At 42.4% G+C, this 22,594-nt stretch overlaps 1 protein-coding gene across 3 annotated transcripts in view; it reads right to left on the bottom strand.

Moving 5' to 3' along the window:
* Positions 1 to 22,594, bottom strand: part of EML4 (EMAP like 4) — a 163,689-nt gene that overhangs the window by 89,040 nt on the left and 52,055 nt on the right. For 2 of the 3 annotated variants that reach the window (XM_074579550.1, XM_074579554.1), the window contains exon 1: positions 5,574 to 5,672. The exons of the other annotated variant lie outside the window; for it this stretch is intronic. In XM_074579550.1, the coding sequence (XP_074435651.1) occupies positions 5,574 to 5,640 (67 nt within the window). In that variant the 5' untranslated portion in view covers positions 5,641 to 5,672. Of the gene's footprint in view, positions 1 to 5,573; positions 5,673 to 22,594 lie in introns of those variants that run through there. 3 annotated transcript variants of the gene reach the window in all.

Below are 22,594 nucleotides of genomic sequence, written 5' to 3'. Positions count from 1 at the left end.
AGAAACATCACCAAAAAATGTAACCACATTTTTGAAAGTTAACTATTAAGTTAAAGAAGTGAGACTTTTCCATTGAGTCAAGGCAAGTATTAACCTTCTAAACAGTATGAGATGAAAACCCCTACAGACCTTTATGATATTCGTAATTTTATGTCCTATCTACATAGCACTGCTGTTACAGTGCAATATTGCAGATATTTAGTCACATGCTAAAGTGCAATAATGCAGATATTTACCAAAGTATGTACCAGATAGACTTTTTCTTTTGTTTCTCAGTTGAGACATACATTGGAAGATTTTTGATGAGCTGTGTACATGCAAACGTGTACAACACATCTGCAGTCGACAACATGCAGAGTCGAACACCGTGTTTGACCTGACAGAGGGACCCCCATGGCTCTGCCCGACGCCACCGCACCCACCCGTCCTGCACACAGCTGGGTGGGACCAGGCGCATCACTTCTCTCAGTTACATGGAAAGTGGGTTCCTGAAGAGGAAATGGCACTTTGACACTAAATTTAACGTAATGAAGCCTGGAAACAGCTAGCTCATCTAGCTTATAGCTCACTTCATTAAGCATAGGCTCAGCTAACTCATCAAGCAAGTAAATACTGCTTAGCCCAGCTGTGCTTATAATTACTCAATATAACCACTCAATAAAAGCTTAATTTAAGTCTGCCAAATTAGTAGAAGGTGGCACATAAAACCATACTTATCTGGTAAGGAAGTAGAACTTAAAAACAAGTATACATTATTCTGCAAATTCTAGTCAACTTACAGCTGCGTAAGAGGCAGCAATGGTATTTTCATGAACTATAATGAGATGGGATTTCATCTCTATACATGAGACAAGGATCCTAGCTGAAGATGTTGAAATGATGTGGGAAATTATGCCAGTAAAGAGTGGTGGCTGCCATCAACTACTCCTATAAATTATGGAATAATTAGCAGAGAAGCATACAAAAGGAGAGTAATATTTCATTTGTCCCTACATTCAGAGACCCCCATTCACAGGCATTTAAACCCTTCAATTACAAGCATGAATGGCCATTTCTACAAAAAAGGAACCCTTTGCATTCATTTCTTGGTGACTACCATCCTGATTGCGAGGGACCAGTTTGCCCTTCAGTCAGGGGATCAATAGGAAGCAGAGAATTTTCCCAAAATACAACCTAAAGCATTTGGACTACCATAACCTTGGGGAGAAGGAGCCCCAGCTCTTGTGAAATAGCTAGGTTGCGTTTCATTATTTCTAGAAAATAAAACATTCTGCCTCCTTTGCCCAGCAAACTCACTGAGGTTCTTTAAGAGTGCTACTATCAAATAGGTTTTCTTCCTGGAAAACAGGAAAGCAAGTTCAGACAAACTATCAACATATTTCTAGCCCAGGACTGTGGACAATACTATTCTAATATAGCTTTTCATTCTTTAAACCTCCTCACTAATGTAACTTCCCAACAGCAAAAATGCTTAAATGAGTTTTGGGACACTCGGCAAGGCTGACCCTCATCCCCCAGGGCAAACGCCTGCTCACTGAACACTGGATTTGGACCTACAGCAGTGCTCACAGTACGTCAAAAAGGCTTCGCCCATCTTCCCAGTTGGAAATCTCATACTAGGTAAGCCAGCATAGGCTGGTGGGAACTCTCCCCTCCTTCATAAAAATACATCAATTGAAGGGAGGACTGCTTGAGTCTGAGTCTGATACTTTTGGGTGATGGAAACGATAATGTGGATTGATTACTTCCCAATTACTCAGAACAAATAATTTAAAGTAGTTTTCAAACTCGCTATGACAGCACTGACTCTCACATAATCAAATTGTGCATCAAATACACTGAAACGTACAGGAAGTTAAATATTTAATCAAACACTGAATATTATAACATTTTAGGTGAATCAACTAAGATGATACAGATTCTTTCAGACTTTTTTTAAATTTTATTTTTTTAGAAGTATTAAGACAGTGATATGGAGTTTTACATTTATCATCATTATTATTGGCAGCGCCTAGAGTAAGGCTAGCTCAAAAGTTTTCAATGCAATTACAGCAAAAGTTGTCTCATTTAAAAAGTCTTCACTGCATCAACACAAACGTTGTAGTTGTGGCAGTCCAAGACTATAAGAAGAACACTATTTAGAGAGATGTAATCCCCTGGAATAGGCTGATACTTGGTTTATTTCGCTGATCTCCAACCAGTAACTAACCACCCTTTTAAGTAAAATATCAAGCTGAAAGTAGGGGTTTTATGTCAAATTTGTCTATTTTTGCTTACGTAACAGGGACTAGAAAGAAAAAAGCCTCTGTAACATTTGAATACTAAAAGCAAAGTTCCATATGTTAGGCACTATTTCAAAGTAGGTACTTCTCCTCGGGCACCTGGGCAGGGAAGCAAAGCATCAGGAGCAGCACCATGCACCAGCCACTGTCCGCCCCTGCCAGCACTGTGGAAGGCAAAGCCTCTGCTGGCCAAGGTGGCCTCTCAGGCAGGTGTCACCTCCTCGGTGAGCAGCACCAAGCTCAAGGAAGACCTGGTTTCACCTCTGCAGAAGCCACAAAGAGCCCCCACAATACCTTTACCATCAATGCCTCCAGCAACTGGCAAACCCCCGCTATGAAACACCACCTCAGCAAACTCTCTACTAATCCTAACATTAAAAATAAATTTATCCTAATCAATTTAAGAGTCTGAAAGCAACAGAGTTTACAAATTTGGGGACACTGGTGGGCTTTTTTCTTCCATTTTTAAATACTGTTTACAATGCTAAGTGTCACTGGAGGGAAAAGTTTAATCAAGAAGCATGCAAAACTAAAGTTTTCTTTGTAGGTAAGGATTTTCCGTGTTCAAACTGAAAATTTCTATCCTGATCTGTATGACCTAAGCTAAATTCTAGCCCAGATCTAATGTGATAGCTAAGAACTTCCTGAAGGGACACAATATGACATAAGCCTTTGCCTTAGTTTTAATTATAAAAGTTTTAATTTAGTTTTAACTTAGTTTTAATTATAAAAGGCTAATTAAGCCTTACTTAACAAGTAGAAAAAGAGAAGTTGTCCCTACTGACATCAAACAAGCTTTTTTAAAAATCTGATCAAGCTGCCCATCAGCGCCGATATCCCATATGGTAAAAGGGAGTGCTAGTGCTTCGCTGCTGAATTAGGAACCTATTCTCAACTTTGCCAAGAAATGAGCAATTGGATGTATGTATAAAAATAAACCACAATTAAAGGTAAGGTAGGGAAGTTCCTGTAGAAAAGCATATATCTATAGAATACTTATTAAAAAAGTTTTCCCCAAAAACCTCACCTGGACTACCCTACTGTTAGTACAAAGCCTTAGTCTCCTTCAAATAGCAGAATGAGTCTCCTCAAAGCAAGAATGAGCACGTTATGGACAAAGAAAAATAAATTCAAATTCTTTCTACAGCTTAATCTCAGGCTTTTTCCTACTTGTTACCACTGCAAAGTTACTAAAAGCCCTCAGGGCAAGGAGCCCTTGAGGACAAGGTTAGAAATTTCACATGAACAAAGCACTTGTTGATTCTCCATAATACCAGTTTCTTATCGCTGTAAGTTTATTTGCCAGCCAACACACATTCCTCAGAAACCTTTATATAAAGATACATTAGGTCTAATGATATAAGGAATCAAATTTTAAAACAGCAGAATATATTACACTGCTAAAAGTATCCAAAGCCATGTTTTTTTTTTTAATTACAAATGCTGTCTTAAACTCTTTCGGCAAAATCCTCCGTCTTGTGTCAAGATTTCAGTCAAGATTTTTTTCTAAGATACAGAAACAAATTAAAGTAGAATGCATGCATTAAGAAAATAATGTATTTCTTGCACCTTATTCTGCCGGATTTCTAGACAAATCTCAAAGGCAAGTCCATCACACCACACTCACTTCTGAAATTCAAGATACGCCGCAAGCTCAAGTCTGAGACACTGCTACTCTTTTTACAGACGATCACAGAAACTCTTGCTAAAAGCCATTAAAGTCAACTGAAATATCTTAACTCATCAGAAACAAAGCTGCAAGTTACAGCCATAAAACCTGCTGTTCTTTGAATTTCGTTCTAAAGATAAACAGTTAAATATTTCCCTTTCTTTTCTACCGTAAAAATCCTTGCAAGCCTGCAAAAGACTGTACGAAGCACTTGTAATTTTAAAATTTCCAATTCGCCCTCCCTCTTTCCCAAGCATTGCAACATCTTGAATTCTAAACTGAATGCTTTGAATTCTGAAGCAGATAAAGTACACTGCATTGCTCACTTTAAGAAAGTACACCATAGCAAGGTCGTTCCTCTCTCCCACTAAATACACACAGAAATTTATACATTGAACACCTGCCCTTGGGTGGTTTTGTTTATTTATTTATTTATTTTTTAAACAAACTTTCCTGTTGACCATCATATTTCAGGATAAAAGTATAAGGTTTTCTATGCAAGATGCTCTATTCGTATCAAAACCGCAGGGTATGAATCAGCAAACAAAGAAGAGCTGCTCGGCGATGTTTGTTTCATTCGCAATAACACACTTCACCACATACAAGAGCAATGCGTTTTATGTATTGTATATACATACGTTGTATGCATATACCATCTGATTTATTAGTGGGGTTTATTTGTTCGGTTGGTCTTTTTACGACTTAACTCTCATACTTTGGGTTGATACAGCTAGAATGCTGCGATTAATTACCCGATTTACACTCGAAGAGAGGCTGGCTTGATAGCAGCTGTTTAAAGAAAGGATATATGTGTTGAAATATTTTGTTTTTACAATGAAAATAGTAAAAATAAAGCGGGGGGGGGGGAACGGGACCAAACTCTTAGTCCTGAAGGGTTTCGCAGAGAGAGCAGCAGCACAGCCATGTGCACGGAGCCGCAGCAGCCCCCGCTGGCCGAGCCTGCACCGCCTCCTGCCTGAGGCCCGACGGCTTCCCGACGGCATTCCCTCCCGCTTTTCCTTCGGAAAACCCTAAAAGCGAGGGGTCGAAACGAAAGGGACACACAGCAGCAGCTCCTTCCCGAGGTCTGAGAAGGGCGTTTCCCACAAAATACTCCCCATCTAAGGGCCGGGCCGGACCGCGACCCGGCGGGACGGGCCCCTCGCCGGCGTCCCGTGGGGGCGGGAGCGCCCAGCGGCACCCACGCCCGGAGCCCTCTGCTCAACCACTACTAACCTCCTCATCCCTCCTTCCCCTCACGTTATCCCCTATCCACAGGCATGGGGTTTTTTTGGGGTGTTTTTTTTTTGTTTTTTTGTTTGTTTTTTTTTTAAAACTTTCTCAAGGTTAGGATGCCGCAGCGCAGCCCCGGAGTGCAGCACACCTCGCCGGCTGCTCAGGAGGGCGCAGCGCTAACTTAATCGGCACGGATAAATATTTAAATATTTAACCCCGCTGTTTACTTCACACGTTTCCCTTCCCACCCCCCCACACCTCCAGGGAAGGGAGCCGCTGAGCGAAAAGAGCGGGCGGTCACTTTCAGGGAGCCCTCACAGACTGGCGGGGCGGCGGGTGCCCGGTGCCGGTCCCCTCCCCTCGCGGGGCAGGCGGCGGTACTTTACCCGTGCAGAAGCCGACGAGCGCCGAGGGGTCGCAGGCAGCGGCCAGGCAGGGCAGGCTGTCTTCCATCCCTCTCCCCGACGCCAAGCCACCCACCCCCCCGGCCCCTCCGCTCTTCCCGGCCAGGCTCAGAGCGAGCCTCCCCCGCGCCCCGGCCCGGCGGGCTGTGAGGAGACCCCTCCCGGGCCGCGCAGCCCTGCCGGAGGCGGCCGGTCCCCGGCGAGAGGGGGTGGGCCGGGGCCGGGGCCCGGCGGCCGCCGCAGGGAGGGGCCGCGGCCCGCAGACGTCAGCCGGGCGCTGGCGGGGCGCGGGACGGCGGCCGCCCCCCGCAGGCCGCGGCCTGGGCAGCTTCAGGTGCCTCGTCCCGAGAGAAGCGGGGCCCGGCCACCGCCTCCCAGGCGGGGAACCGGCGGCGGTTTAGGGACATGACGGGGGCTGGCACCCCCTCCCCGCCTGAAACCTGGCGGGAAGGGGGGCTGCGGCGCCGGCTGCCCGCCAGCACCACCCCCCCTACCCCGTCGCCATCGCGCCGCACGGTGCTGACGGCCCGTGTTGAAGTCGCGACATTAACGATAACAAGGCGACAGCAATCAACGTGCCCGCGCTCGGAGCGTAGAGAAACGCCGCAAACGACTAGAGAACACGGGGGTTTGTAGTCGGGCCGATCCGGATAAAACCATTATTGCTGCAAAGCGCGTTCCATCGGCGTGCCTGATACACCCCAGACCTGATGTCAGTCACAGCACAACCTGACATCAAAAGTTCACACGGGGGGGGGAAGAGAGAGAAAGGGGGGTGGTTGTTTGTACAGTATTATATTTGAATATTTTTCACATGACATCTTCTGAGACGAAAAAGCACTTACATCACTAGCAACATGCTCGTCCCCACGCTATTAAAACGAAGCAAAGCACCGGGGCTGAAAAGCAGCAGGCTCTGCAAAGCTATCGCTCCGCTCCGCGCTGCAGAAAGGAACTCGTATTACAAACGCATTACAATCTATTTAGCGTGATCATGATTTCGCCTGTCTTGCAAGATGAAGCACAGCCAGATGAGAACTAATGAATGCAACATGTGTTCATTCTTTTGGTAGCCGTGCCTGAAGCCAGTTGGCAGAATGACTACAGCAAGATAAATGTCAAAACAAAACTATTTGTGAATATGTACTGCATATATTTTGCCTCTTTTCTCTGTCATACTTCAAATAGTTTATTATTCTCAAGCTTTGCAAGCATATTAAATAACTCTGGATTAAAGTTTTGATTTCTAGACAACAGTGGGATAGCAAAAAAAAAAAAAAAAAAAAAACATGTTGGAAGCCCATGCCTCCATTCAAAAAACAAGGAGGGGCCGCACTGTTTTTCCACCCTCACGAACGGTTGATAAGAAGGTTCATAACAACACATATAGTTAAGACAGCACACAATAGAGTTTGTATGTTTTCCCCAGAATTATTAATCTACATAATTTCAGCAGTATCTTCATTTTCTAGCAGCTCCTGTTATACTAGAGGAATTGACCTCTGCAGCGATTTAAAAAAAGGGAAAGGCAGTCAGCAGAGCACAGCTCTGCAGTAGGAAGCCAGCCAGACTACTACCCTGATTAATAAACGGAAGGGACTAAGAAACTGCACGGTGAAAGATGATAAAGGGAAAAGGTAAGGGCACACAACTAAGGAAAGGGCCCTAACTAAAGTCAAGGTTTTCAACGCACAGCCATGGCACCGCAATTGACCAAGAACGCGTGCTATCAACTTGTCCCAACCACTGTGTTGCATCACGTCGTCAGATTAGACAATCTTCATCAGATTAGACAATCTTCATCAGATTAAACTGAGTCTCATCTTGGGTGGGTTGGACACCAGAATTATTTAACACACACAGACACACATTTTGGTATTCCTTCAAACTCAACATCCTTCCTTATACAACTATGAAGCCTTGAAAGAAATTACAGGCAAAAATCCTCCATGAGGCCAAACACACATTCTTTGTGCTGGTCTTTACCAGCACAGAGAGCAAAACGAGGCTTGATTTGCCGTTTGAAGTGGCCATCAGCGCTCCAAACGATGACAGATTACATACAACTGGCAGGAAGCATCCAATGTAGTTCAAACTAATAGAATTTTTTAGAATGTCTCATATTTAAACACTTTGTATAAAAAAATGTTAGGCTCTCCTACTGTTGTAAAAGGACATAAATTACTGATATTTGCAGATATCTATGACTCTGATTTTTAGCTCTAAAAAGAATGGATTACCTCAGCATAGGAAAAAAAAAAGTTGCGTTCAAGCAGTATTTTAAACAGAGCTTAATGCCTGGCGAATCAAGAGCATGCAGGGTGAGACAGAAGGAACCAAAGCAAATGTTAGAGCACCTTCGGAATGATTCTCTGAACGCTAACACTTGAAATTAGATTTCAGATGGCCCACTGGATACAGCTCACCTTGAAAATGGCAGAAGCAGTCTCAATCCACCCATCACCTGTTCCCTGGTGGGCTGAGGACTTGGATTAAAATTCCTTGATTTGCCGTTCAGTCTCTCATGAAAGCCTTAACTCCTCATCAGGACTTCTCACTCTCCCAGCTCAGGCCCGTAAGCAATCTCGCTATCTTCAACAGATGTCTACCTCTAACCTTTTCAGGCTTAAACACCATCTCAAGCTCCTCTTCTTGCTGTTATTCAACATGAATAACATGGGGGTGGGGGACGAGGACGTAACTCCTGAAGTATTTTAGGTAAGCACAAATGATGAAACAAGTACTTAAAATATGGCACAGACCAGAACAAAACATGTGCCTAGATAAAAACCTCTCAGAATATTAGTGGTTCAAAGTACAACGTTACACCGTGAAGAAACCAACCCTCTTCAATCTAACATCGTAAAGCCAGTTAAAGATCAGGAACAGAGCCCCGCACATTGCGCAAGTACAAACTGGTTTTTTTATTTGTTTGTCCCCAACATACAGATATTTAACAGCATTACACACCTGGCAAGAACAGACGACGCCTCAAAGACCGCAGCGGCAGTAGTCAGATTAGGAACCTATGAAAGCAGTCATTTTAGACACAGTTCAGGTTTTCATGCACCAAAAACCACTCCAACCCACCTTCTTTTCTTCACAGGCGGGAGCAAACAGTTCCTCCAACTTTTGAAGAGAGTCATAGGAAGGCATGAACTCTTTGGAGTCATCACTTCCACGTGAAGAGGAGGAAGAAGAGGGTCCCCTGCTCTGCAGCCTAACCATTGCCTGCCGATAACCAAAGCCATCACACCCCCAACTGACCAGACTGCAGAACCTTCTCCCCAGGACACCTTTAGTCATTAAAAAAATCAAAGAGGAAAATTATTTATTGAGTTTCCTTAGCAAGTGATCCTGATACCAAGAAAACAGCTGCAGTTACATGGAATTTGGAAGAAGTCTAAGCCTGTTTTCACAGAACAAGGGTCTTTTCCATCTCCTTCAAATTTAGGAGACTGTAGGTCCAAGAGCTACTGCACAAAGGAATCACCTTATCGTCTCTTCAAAAGATCACTGGAAACCCTCCCTGCCTACCTTTCCTTCAGAAAACCTGTAGCTGTAACTGTACCTGAACAAGATAAAGTGATAACTGTACTGAGACTTGTTTAATGACTCTCTTGCTGTTGAGCTGCAAGAGGGCAGCACTAGTTAATTCTGCTTCTTCATATGTATAAAACAAATTGTGTTTCCACTGGCAAACAATCCTTCAATTATTTTGCTTTCTTCTTTCTGAAAAGAAACTGCAGCAATGTTTTAGTTGGCAATTAACCTCATGGCCGAACAGTACCACCTTTCAGCAGCTGCGTGCATCTCTGTTCCAGTATTACCTTTACCCCATGGAAAAGGGAGACTAACAATGATTTCTTTGATAACTACCCAATTGCTAAAGACTTGAGCCCTTTTATTCTTTTTTCCTTAGCGGGGGGAAAAATATAAAATCCTTTCTGAAATCAACAGATTGTTTTTAAAACCCTGATTTTTGTGCAATCACCTAACTAGCGCACCAGATCAAAACCATCTCATGAAGTTAGACAAAAATAATTAAGCATAGTTTTAAAATAACACTGCTGTTAAGGACGCTCATTGCAGCAGGCCTGTTTCCAGCAGGACTTGCGAGGTGTACAGAGGTTAGCGAGCTACAAAGGACAAGGACAGCCTTGCAGGATCCAGGACTCTCATTAAGGCCTGCAGGATCCAGCAGCCTCTGCTCGCTCCTCCTCTTCACTCCAGGTGCTGGCACTGCAATAAAACCTATTAAAGACCCATTCTCTGAAGCATTAATACCAAGAGCGATGGAAGGCAGGAGCTTTGGCTGCGATTAAGGTCACTTACAGTTGGCATACGGCAGCGCTACTGCTAAAATAAGCATCCCTGCCCTTCTTCTGCATCCTTCCCATCATCATCCTGCTCTTGCCACTGGCACAACCGCTCGCAGGGCTGCAGAGGGAAGCACACCGGGAGATGGAACAGCATGAAAACTAACCCATCAATACTAAAACAGGAAAACTCACCAGGCCAGTCGTATGGTGTAGGGCACAATGAGCCGTGTTGCAGCAGCAGGGAGGGGGCAGCACCCTTTGGAAAGAGCGGCGGGAACCGTGCCCGTCAACAGCAGCTCTGCCCCTGGATGACTTAAGGGGATTGTGAAACAGCTACACTTGTAAATCACATTTCATTGCCAGAAAACTGAGCGAAACAAGAACTGATACAGAAGAGAGTGAAGTCCTCAAGTGAGCAGTGCCAGGGCAGGACGTGGCAGAGAGCACACAGCAGTGCTGGAGGCCGTTCGCTTATCACCCCCTCCCAGACTCTAAACTGAGCTCTTTCATCCTACGGGCATTTTTCTCAAACAGATACATCAGATTTTAGAAGTTGACCTGAGGCTGTCCTCCACAACTAAACCATACTTGTGTCCATGCGGTCGACCATCCCAGGAAAGGCATCTGAATGGGGGAAAAAAGTTTTCCCCAAAACCACGTTGCCTAACTCAAAAAAGAGAACCCACAAACAATACAAAGCCCACCAAATGCAAATGCATATTTTAAGAATAACCACCTGAATGAATGGTTTTGTCAGGTGGGTTTTCTGCTGCATCAGTTGCGTAGCCTAGTCTGCAGAGGCAGCTGCACCGACACGAAGGAGGTGGCAGCAGGCTGATGTGGAGAGTAGGAAGGATGGCAATGTTTAAGGCTGGTATTTCACCCAGCAGAACATCAAACCACAGCCGTAGCACACCTTCCGCTGCCTGCTTGGAGCACTTGCACAGCAGACTGCCTGCAGCTGCTTTCCTGCCTACCCATCAACAGCAATATAGAAACAGCCAGCAAATGAGACAAAAAGGTATGAAATTTAAAACCCAGCCACAAAGAGGTTTCTCCTGCAAATTTGATTTTGGGCATATATTCCAGACCATGTATCCTACATGGTGGACCATGAAAACGTGCGACCCTGCCCCTGGGAAAAGGGGGAGTCTGAACAGCAGCATCCTTGTTAGGTAGAGTCTGCATTTTTGTGGAGATAATCAGTGTCATCTCTGGTCAAGGACCTATGCAGCTTCAAACACAGAAGTTTTGCAAAAGTGAAATTTTTAAAGCTACAGGTAAATCATACAGGGTTGTTAACTATGAAGTGACTCCATTTTCTGAAAGCGATCAGCAAAAGTTTGACTCTTAATAAAGACGGCTAACTGGTAGTCTCAGTCATATCAAAGCTATGGTTATGGACTAGCTATAGTTAAGTAACTGCTGTCTAATCATTTAAATCATGCCAACAGAAGGAAAAATGCTGCTTTTGTCATGCAGAAGCGGGGAAACAGCAGGGGAGAGACCAACTTGCAAAAGTGTTTTCTAACAAAGCGCTTTCAAAATAAAGCATCTACTTCTAGAAATATTACACTGCTTAAGAGTTGTGTATTCTTTCAAAAAACGATTAAACGTCATTCTTGCATATCAAAACATCTCAAAACAGGGGCTGTTTCCACTAACATATTGCTGCAATTTTCACTATTTTTACTACTTTTAAGAGTAGCTAAAAATAAACTAAATGTAAAAAACCCAACAGAATTCAAGAGTCCACTATTTATGACAGAGACCAGAGAGTTTCTCACTTACTATCCACTTTGAGATGCTGAGGAAGTAGAAGAGCCTTTACGAAAACACCACCAACAAAACGGGCAATCCTTGACAGAAAACTAATTCTTACTGAGGATGTCCGGCGGCTGCGCCGAGGGCTCAGCAGCGCACTGGGACAACACAGTTCTGGCTGTGCGCAGAAAGATAGTCCGTGGGCAGCAGATAGGGATGGGAAATGCATCCCTGAGCAGGGCTCGGACATAAGCACACGTCTTGGTACGGCACGTAAATGAGGAAGAAAACCCACAGACACTAGCCTGGCTTAATCTAGATAGCTAGGAACACCTTTCAGCTTCCAAACTTCTGCATATGCCAGCAGAACCTACACCTTCCACCTGAGGGGTGGGGTGATCCTCTCTGCATTTGTGACCACGCCGCACAAACACAGTATCTCCAATTTACATGTTATCTGGTACACAAAAATGCAATGTACGTGTCAGACCTTACTATTACAACACTTCAGAGTTTGACCTTATCAAAAGATCATTTACAGCCACACAGTTTTGCCATATTATATATAACAGCTGTACAGTCCATAAATTAATTACCCATCTGATGGCACAGACTACTAAACGAAGTGGTTTAAAGGGAATTTGTAGAGACAGTTTTATATCTGTGTCATTCCTTTAAATTTAGTTGACAGCAGATTTTGTACTCTCAGTAAAATGGGTCACAATAATAAACATCATGGTTTATTTACAAATATGGGATTGAACTATTGTGAAATCCTCAGGCAGGGCTTATGGCCTATGCTGTTGGAAGAACATAAAAGGTATATATTTATTTTTTTTTTAAGACAAATATGGAAATTCCTGTTTACTTCTCTTGTTTTTCAATAGTGTTCTCAGTATTATATTTCAGCTTCACTTTAAAACTCAGTGAATATAAAATGGAAAGAACAAGCCACAGTATTCCCATGAATTGTTTGACAAAAAATTGTCATTAGAAAGACCCAGCTTGGTTCACAGACAGAGGTCAAAAGAGACCTTTCAAAGTCAACAAATGAAATCTGCCAGACTAGAAGTCAGGCTTACTTGAAAGTCTGCATAACATTATTGACACAAAATTAGGTATTGGTTTCCAATTTATTCTTCCTGTCGGAATAGTAATGTTACAAATAACCGACAAAGCTGATACCTTTGCCAGCCTCTCTGGAGAAAAACCAAAGGACAGTAAGAGACAACAAGTAAGCCACCATTTCAATTGGTAGCTCTTGCATAGGTCAAGACCAAGGTCAACTTTTGACTACAGAAGTGTGTGTTGACAGTGCCAGAAAAAACGTTCTATAGGTCGGGAAAAATAATTTCTTCCTCTGGATCATCAATCCTGTTATGACAGCTAAAGGTCAAAGCAAAGAACAAAATGGCTAATTAGAGGAGAGAGGAAACTTTGGTGTACAGCAGTACAGGTCTAGCTGAATTGACAGATTCAACAGCCGTGGTGTAGACAAGGACACCCCACACTATGGGGAGGGGGGGAAAACACCACACAAGAAAAATGGAGAAGGTCCTTGGTGGCTTTAAGAAATGCAGTTGTATTTTCCAAGAATCCAGCTTACCAAAGCTTCCGACACCTACTAAAGGTCAGAAGCAGCAGGAATTTGATGGTATCGTGTTACATGAGAGGTATTTTCATACACTGCAAAACCACCAGCCTTAGGAGGTGGGGATGGTTACGGCAGTATGCGATGAAGCTCTCTACGTCCTTACTTCACCACAAGAAGCTTCTGTGCTCCAGCTCTACCTAGTCATCTTCAAGTAACGAGCTGGAAAACGAGAACAATCCAAAACGAATGAAGAGTTTACCTATCTGTTCTTTGAGAAGGATGAAAATCCATGATCTAGGTGAATAAAATACCAGGGGTGATGGGACTACAATTAAAAGCAGCTTCTTCACTAGCAGAAGACACAACAGTACCAACTGCTCTGAGGAATCCCAAAGGCTTAGGATAAAGAATAATTATATATATATAAAATATATATATATATTTGCATAGGAAGTAAATGAAAAGAATAAAACCTATTCTCTCCTCCTTCCCCCCCTCCCATCCCCTTATTTTGAAATACAGACTATGGCAGCATTTGTATTTTTTCTTAATACAAGAGGGTATCCCCAATCCATGAAGTCAGAAGGCTTCATGTAACTAGCTGTTTACGTGCAAGTTTACACGATCAAGACTGATATGAGCACAATCCCACCACAGGATTTTTAGACAGAAACTTGACAAATACCTTTACACATGGATTTTTTTAATCCAAGTTTTGAGGATTTTTGTTTGCGAGTGTTTCTTTTCCAACACAAAGTTCTAACCTACAGACAACCTAAACATACAACTTCAATTTGAATTATGTATTCTCTATGAAATGGACTGTAAACCCTTTTTCTCGTGTCAGCTTGTATGATGTTTAAAGCACTCAACAAAGCCAAATGGAGGATCACAGAATTGCAACTGCACATGGCTACACAGCTTTTAAATTATGGATGTAATAAAGCATCGTTATATTTACAGTCTATGCTTTTCCTTCATATTCCAAATTTTAAAGTGAGACTTGATCTCGAGACAGTCTTGAGACATAAAAGATGTCCGAGGCTTAGTAAAATGCTCTAAGTTATTTAACAATAAGATTATTGTTTAAAATCACATATACCATAAGTCACATCTCACCATCGAAATACTCAGTCCAGTATTCAAGCCCCAAAACTCACATGTTTTTCCTTTCTCTATCCCCAAGCCAAATGAGTTTCATTGTTTTTAAAAAGTCCTTGTCAAAACAAAGCTTCAGAAGACAAACTGTAGAAAGGATTTATTTATCAATAAGTTTGTAATCAACACACACAGGAGCTTACAGGACACTGAGCAACTGACAAAATTACATTTGCAGCATAAGTTTTACTTAGTTAGAAAAGTTTTGCCTGCGATCTCTATAAACAGGAAGAGTCAGCTATTTCCTTCAACCAAGTGCTAGAGACTTAGTGACATAACAGAGCCTGCAGCAACATCTGCTTGAAAGTAACAAACCTGTAATGCTGGGCATTTTACTATACAACTCCCTTGGCTGTATTTACAGCATGAATATGCTTTTTCTATTTCCAACATAAATGAAAATCATTCTACAGGACAGCGTACGGTACCAAGTTACATTACAGGACACCAGAATTAAAGGAATGATATTGAGTAGCAATGAGAAGACAGGCTAAAATACCAAGGAAGAGAAAATTCCAGTCCCTTTTTCTAAGGTTGTTACTAAATGGCATGTGTTTCTTTAGGCATCATTTGAGGATGCATTCAGTTTGTAGGTAAAAGATTTGAAGCAACCTTAGAGGCATCATCCAATCAAAAATACACGTTTTCACTCTTCTGTCAAATTGCTCAATACTCTGCCATCCCATAGGAAAATAAAGTGCAAAATTATACTACAGCAATCAGGAATTAATAAATTGTTGCAAGTCACTTGTGCAGCTTTCCTACACTTGAATAGCTAGGATATTTATATTTTAACATAAGAACATGTGTAATCTCAAAAGTAATTCTCGAAATAACTGCTTGGCCGTTTTTTTTCCTGTCACTATACACCTCCTTGTTGAAAAGCGTCTGTTCACCCTGCGAGGTGGCTCACGAGGAGGCAGCTCCCCCCAGCCCCTCCAAAACAAGGCCAAGAGAGAGCAGCTGTGGATTGCTAATGACTATACTTCATACCTTTCAAGAGTTTCTTAACAGAGGATTTATATCTCAGTATTTTTCTCTGCTAGTCTCTTGACGGAATTCCAGTCACTCATTTTGTTTCACCAAAGGAGGAGTATTTGATTTAATGATTAACTCATTTGATTGGTAATCAGGCAACCGATTGTATCTGTTTCATTGCTATGAAGTGGTCAGTGTTACTTTCCATTAAGGTAAATTACAGGTTTTTGAAGCGTACCTGCAATCAGAGGAAATCGGTTTGTTCTTGCATCATCCTCAAAACCCGTGGAGGATATGTGTACTGGAGGGAAGTGGGGAGAAGTAGAGAGGATTAAATTAAACAACAATTTGGAGGAAGCATCTTGCTGTTTTCTGTCTCCACTGATGAAATCAGGTCTATGGCATTAAAACCGACATGAAAGAACACTGCTTATTTGCATCGTCTCCTTCCTTTCCTTATTTAAAAATCAATTGCTACGCTTAGGCAGGATAGACATTGGAAGGAACAAACTAGCAAAACAGTAAACTGAATTTGCAATCCAAACCTAATCATCCACCCCAAGAGCCATACAAAATGGTCCAGAGGTAGACTGCATCTGAGACCAATGAGTATAGACATCATGTGTCAGCGTCAACGTGTGACGAGCATTTAGTCTACAGAAAACCTTGGATGTTTATTTTCTTTAAAAATAAAAGCTGCCTGAATCTGCAGTGACAATAATTTTTAAATGTTAATTAGGAAAAGCCCTCCGCTCTATACAAGAACACATTACTGATTTCCAAACCCAAAGCAACACCTTGGGCTGTCTGTATCACAGACACATGGATACATGGTGTGGAGTACCTTGATGCAGGTGGGGAGAGTGCGGTGGCTTTTCAGCACAGGTCCACTCTCCTACAGGCAGGACGGAGCCAGGCGCCGGCTGTGGGAAGGAATCCAGCCACCCCTGAAAACTCGCCAGAAAACGCTTGCAGGTAACTGCTTTCAAGGTACCACTCTTCAGTGAAAGGATTGGAGTGGAAATAACCCGTACTTGGCACGAACCTCTTGAGTCAGGAGTTTGGTTTAGATCATTAGCAAATTAGCCGCTTAAACTAGATTCACCTGCTGGAAGATTTGATTTGGTAAGAAATCTTTAGATCCTGCTGCACAAATCTGCCCGAAGGAATTTGCCTGGCACTGCCTGCGGCACCAGGCAAAAGGAGGACAGTGCTCTGAACACAGACCATCTCCTAAGTGAGGTGCTGGAGAGGCTAAAAACCAGTGAGAAACCCCAGCTGACTGAAAAGGGAACGGGGACTCACCTCAAGGCTATCATACCCTTTGCTCTCATACAATTTAACATAACACGGCAATTCCGACAGGTTACCAAAACAAGGCGTCCTCGAGATGATCCTCGTAGTCTTTTGAAAAATAACATTTTAATAAAACTACACCTAAATATAAAGTATTATATACCTTTGGACAACTTGGGCTATAGTAAATGTGACACGATACTGTCATTCCTTCTTTTATAGCATCATGTTCCCAGTGATTATCAGATCTACTTTCGTAAAAAGAATGACTATTAATATTATTACTCTATCAGTTAAAAAAATTGCTTTTGCAAAATATTCAAGTACTTTGATTTCTCATACTTGCTTTGCTAGAAAAGAAAAACGTTTAATAAATTCATAAAGATGACAAAACTAAAAGTATGCTGACTTAATAGAATTCCGTAGAAAAAAACTGCTTTAGAGTACCCAATGAAGCAGGACCAGCACAGGTTTTACTGACTTGCTTCTTCACCAGATTAATTCCACTAACAGGTATTAAAATGCTGTGTAAATGAGTCTAAGTACTGGAATTATTTTGTATTATACAGTAATATGTTAAGGACAGTTTTGCCTCCTAGGAGGCTGTAAACTTGAAAATTGGTCCACACCAGTTAATTCATTATTAAAATCTGAAACACTAGTTACTATCACAGGCATTTTCCTTAGAGAGAAAAATGTCACTGGTTTGTCATTTATGTTTTAGCTCTCTCTTAAACAGAAAAAGTAAGATTGTATAATTGAAGTCTGAAAAATAAATGTCTTTGTAGTTAATAATAGAAAGTCATCTTTGCCCACTATAGGCTGTTGCCCTACTACTGTTATAGATACCACCCCTCATGTTATGGAATAATATAAACTAACTCCCCAAGTAAGGCATTCCATTTTTCACTATGTCTTTTTTTCAAATGTTCCACTGCTTTGGGTTTCTTTACGATCTAACCTAAGCAGCATAAGCAAGACAGCTCTCGGTCCCACGCAAAGCATTAACTTAGGCAAAGCATTCTGCTGGCTTCACAAAACACTAAAGAGGTGCGGGAGCATCGGTGTTTCCAGTTTGCCTGAACTGAACACAGCTGACATAAAGCACTGATGTACCATCAGTACTCTGGATTTGCTTTAGAAATGATGCAGTGTTTACAGAGAATGGGGAGGGGAGGAATATCAGCCTCTTATTGGGGGGGAAAACAAATTTCTTCTACAATTGCAAAAATATTTTTCACTAATGGGGTAGCTGGAGTAGAGTGAAGTCCCTACAGCTGAAAGAGGCTGTCGGCTGGCATCGGCTCAGTGAGACAGCAGCTTGAACAGAACAGCTATGAACAGCGTCAGTTTAAATTTAATAAGTTTGTTTAAACCATATGTTATACGACAGGTATCTGCCACATCCAAGTTCTTATAACTTATGAAGCAGATCTGAAATACAAGGCCAAATTCAAGGCTGAATTATTGGGAGGGGGGCAAAGTTTTTTGGTCATCTTGTGTTTTTAATTCAGGATACTTTTTTTTTTTTCCTTAACACTGCACCCCCAAGATGTCCGTTTTCATGCTTTTTCCTTTTGCTTTTTTGAGGGCTACTAAGTTCCCAGTTTTATTAAACGCATCCAGAAATCCTCTTCCTCATACTTCATAGCTTCATCAAGAGTGGCTTTAAAGAAAACCGAACTTTTGAAATATTCACAACAGCGTCATACCCATTAGCAACAGAGATGGTGATGTAAAAAACCCCACCTCAGGAGGAGCTACCCAAGGCCTCCTCTACCAGAAGGATTGCTGGAGTTCAGTCCCTGAATACGCAGCTCTTGGTAAAGCTCGCTTCAGTTTGGCTTACTTGAACAGCTACAACAAAAGTGACCGAAGTCTCCTATTTTTATGGGTTGTATAAATTGTTCCAACGCATGCTGATCATATCTTCTACAAACAAAGCCAGGATTTAATTGGAGTGGAGCATTAAGCAGAGAGCCTTTAAAACTCTTTTCTGTTGAACCTATCTGAATTGCAAGTGGCTCTATCAGAAAGCATGTGCCATTCTGCAAAATAACCCGTAGCCGTATATATAGCCAGGTACATTTCCAAAGGAATTTCAAAACACACAACTGATAAGGAAGAACTATGAGTTTGCCTTTCTAACCTTCCCACAGATTAACACAGTTTCAGGTTCCTTAAAAAAATAACCACATACCCTGCTCTAGGCATTGCTGACATTGCTGGATTATTCCCAGCACAGTTAGGAGGGGCTGCACATCAACAGTAAATCCACACATCTAAATTACCAGTGCAAGTTTTCTCAAATTTCAGTTTAAGATTGTATATTTTTTGCTTCTGCTCATTCTTCCAGATGTATGCCAAAATTTTGTGCCCACTACAATTTTATAACTCCTTGGCAGATCATGAAAACAAAACAGTAAAACACATCAATGAAAACAAACTCATGGGTTTTCCATATTAAGGAAACAGTCACATTTCCACCCCACTGTAAAATCTAGCGAAGGAGTAATTTATTAGACATGCCCAGCAAGTCAGAGGTACACACACAACAGTATTCCAGATACACAAAACCCAAGCCACACGAACACAGAGCACCCTGCAAACCCTCCTACGCTCTCCCAGTGATGGGATGGATTTCTCCACTTCAGCCAGTATTTTGTTTCCCAAGCCCGAGCGGAACCCTCGGCTGCAATGCTTTTCTAGTGAATGCGAGGCGAGGGCTGCTTCCAGCTCAGTGACAGATGTGACACACACCAGCCCTGCAGCCTCTCCAAAGCAACGACGATCTCCTGGGAGCACCACCGAAGGAGACGCCGCGAACTCCCCGCAGCGCTCGCACCACGGGTCTTGTCTCCCTTTCCAAATTCCTCCGGGGACTGCCTTTAAATAACGACACTAAAACTGTTTGCTCCACTTTGTCAACACGCACCAAGGTGGTAACTCCACCGCCTTGGGAAGAGAGAAGGTGTAAAACGGGCATGTTCAACACTAACCACCAAGCAGGAAATAATATACAGGGGACATTAACTTGAGGGGAGAACAGAGGGCCAACGGAATACCTTTATTTCCTTGAAGTATTTCCTTTTACCTTGTTTTTGCTTTTCTTGCCTATTTAAAGGTTTGTCTTAGTATTTCTGCTTAGAAACATACCCTTAATCCAGGATTTCTCACAACGTACACAATTCCAGCCCCCTCTGAGCTGGAGGACAGACAGAGAAAAGAAATTTAAAATTTACACTTCATTCCACTTTCCAAAAGGGCCTTGATAAAAGTGAAACCTACACCTAGACTAGCAAACATTAACAAGATTTATTTCCAATGCTTATTTCTTGTTTTTCTCCCTTCTCCCTAGCCCCGAAGCAGAGAGCTGAAAAACCTGGCACTAACCCTTCTTTTGTCAAGTGGCAAATAATAGAACTCAACACTCAATTAGATTTGCACTTTCCCAAATAAAGACTAAAAGCTCTCTTTCTTGACAAAGTGGGACTTGGTTATAATACTCCCCAGCTCTCAACATGAAGTCATCTTAAAAATAACCTGCTTATGGGGTTAAACAGGTTCCTTGGTGACACAAGCAAACAAAATCCCACCTGCACAGAGGACCAAAAAAAGCGGCCTTCAAGATTTCACAGACTTCTTTAAGAAGTTATCACCCCGCTGTATCTCATTCCCCCATTGCAATTACAGACACAGACAGGCAGTGGGTGCCCATAGAGCATCCCCATGTTGGTGCCGGGGTGGTTACGTGCCCGCTCCTTGGGGAGGACTCGGCTGCAGCCCCGACCTGGCGCTGTGGTGGATGGAGGAGGGCAGCTCTCAGGGGGCATACTGCCCGCAGCGACAGTCCCCGACACCAACTTCCTGCGCCAGGTCAGTAGCACCTTAAACCACCACGGCTTTGAAGTGACTTAGCCCCAAATTTAGTTTAAAACAGTTTGTAAGGCCAATTTGCATATATATGGATGTACATATGCACCCATCTGTGACCTACAGTATCAGGTACCCACCTGGACCCACAGAGCAGCTCACTCAGGGTGCATAAAGGACAAACCCAGCACCAAGGCAGAGAGCGTTTACTGTAAAACGCACCCAAGTTTTAACAGGGGCTGCATCTGTTTAGCGACCATAAAGAAGAGGAAGGAAGCACTGTGTTAAGTGAGAAGACAAAATGATATTTATAAATGAGTCGTTTCTGGGTTCAAAACTTTTGAGACCCTTTTTCCGGTATGAATCGCTGGTCAAGGCAAGATTACACTAGCATCTCTCTAGGTCTCTAGAAAAAGTAACAGAGACTTTATCTCACCCTGTCTCTTCTGAATCGCTCGGCATCCTTCCCTGTACCTGATGGCGTTAATATTACAAACACGCTCACCTGTTAAGAGAGCAGCAACAACAATATGCCTGGGGCTCCTTGGCTACAAAGGTTGACAGAGAAGAATCAAGACTGGAGTTGTCCCCCAGCACAGACAATACCGGGCAGAAGTCTCAACAGTTGGCACTGCTGAACATTTTTCACATAGAAAATAATGCGAACAGTATTACTGCACATGGTGCAAAGATAAATCATAGAGCATTACAAGAAGCTGTTCGGCAGGATGTGTCCCACTTCCTCTTCCTCCTCATCAAAAACAAAATGACATAAATCACAACTAGTTATTTCAAATGTAATCAAACCTTGATAGACATCAAGACTTGCTAATGCTTTCCCTCTGCCCATCTCTCCTCACCATTAACTCAAAAAAACCAAAACCAAACAAATCCTGCATCTTCTGCATACTCAGACATACAGACCCACAAAGAACAGATCTGATGATATCTTCCTCTACTGGAGCTTAGCAAAGCAAATTAACAAAGAAATCCGCCCAAAATTAAAAAAAAAAAAAAGTAGAGGGGAAAAAAGCAAGAGAAAAAGAAAAAAAAAAAAAGAGAGAAACATGCACAGAGAACAAAGCCAGAAAAACTCAGCAAGCACAGGAGAGGGTCTGGAGGACAACTCCTCAACGAAAGGAGCATTCAGAAATGGTATACCAACAAATATAGCATATCCAGACACACAAGTAAATTTTAACCATTCAAAGCTTACACAATTACACAGCACAATTAACATCTATCGCCCCAGTTTTAGAGAGAGGAGACGCTAACAGCTGCATAGACAGTGTCTGCACCTTCAAGCAGATGCATTAATGGGCACATGGAATTAGAAAAAAAATTGGTGTGATTAGACATTTCATATGAGTCTTTCCATTCCTAAACCTTCTCATATCCTAAAATTGCAATTAAAGGTAAAGGGATCGTGTCTGGAAAAAGAATCGTACAACTTCTTGTTTTTAGAGAGCCACATTTCTTGTATGGCAGTTAAAAATCTGCCAGAATTTCCCCTATAAACATGTTTCCAGCAATTTCGGCTCTCCCACACAGTCTTTGGTCCTAAAGTAATAGCCTCCTGCAGAAAAGGTTTTTTTTAAACACGCACAAAAAATAATTCAGCCGCACATTTCTCTTGCGCGATGAATCGTTTTCCACATTAAGATGACAGCGCTAGCACTGGAGTGTCATGCCACAGCAGGCAATTAAGAGATTCAAAAGAAAAAAGCGTTAGCCTTGAAAAAGACAAGTCGTTGCCACATTATGAAATGCGAGAAGTAGATTCAGAGAAACATAACCTTTGAGAGATAGCCAATACCTTCCCAAAGTAGGGATGCCAGGTAGGATAGTCAATGAGGGAGGAGAAAGAAAGGAAGAGAAGTACAGACACAAACAAATCTTCATCACTGGATTTATCCACCCGTCAAAACCGACTAGTGTAGAAAGACTGAGCAATTGACTGTATCGGTGAGTTTAAGAGCTTGACTTGCTACGTCTCACTGCTAAGGAGGATGAGGCTG

Source organism: Larus michahellis, chromosome 3 (genome assembly GCF_964199755.1).
Source record: "Larus michahellis chromosome 3, bLarMic1.1, whole genome shotgun sequence".
Lineage (NCBI taxonomy): Eukaryota > Metazoa > Chordata > Aves > Charadriiformes > Laridae > Larus > Larus michahellis.
This window is presented reverse-complemented; position numbering and strand designations above follow the sequence as displayed.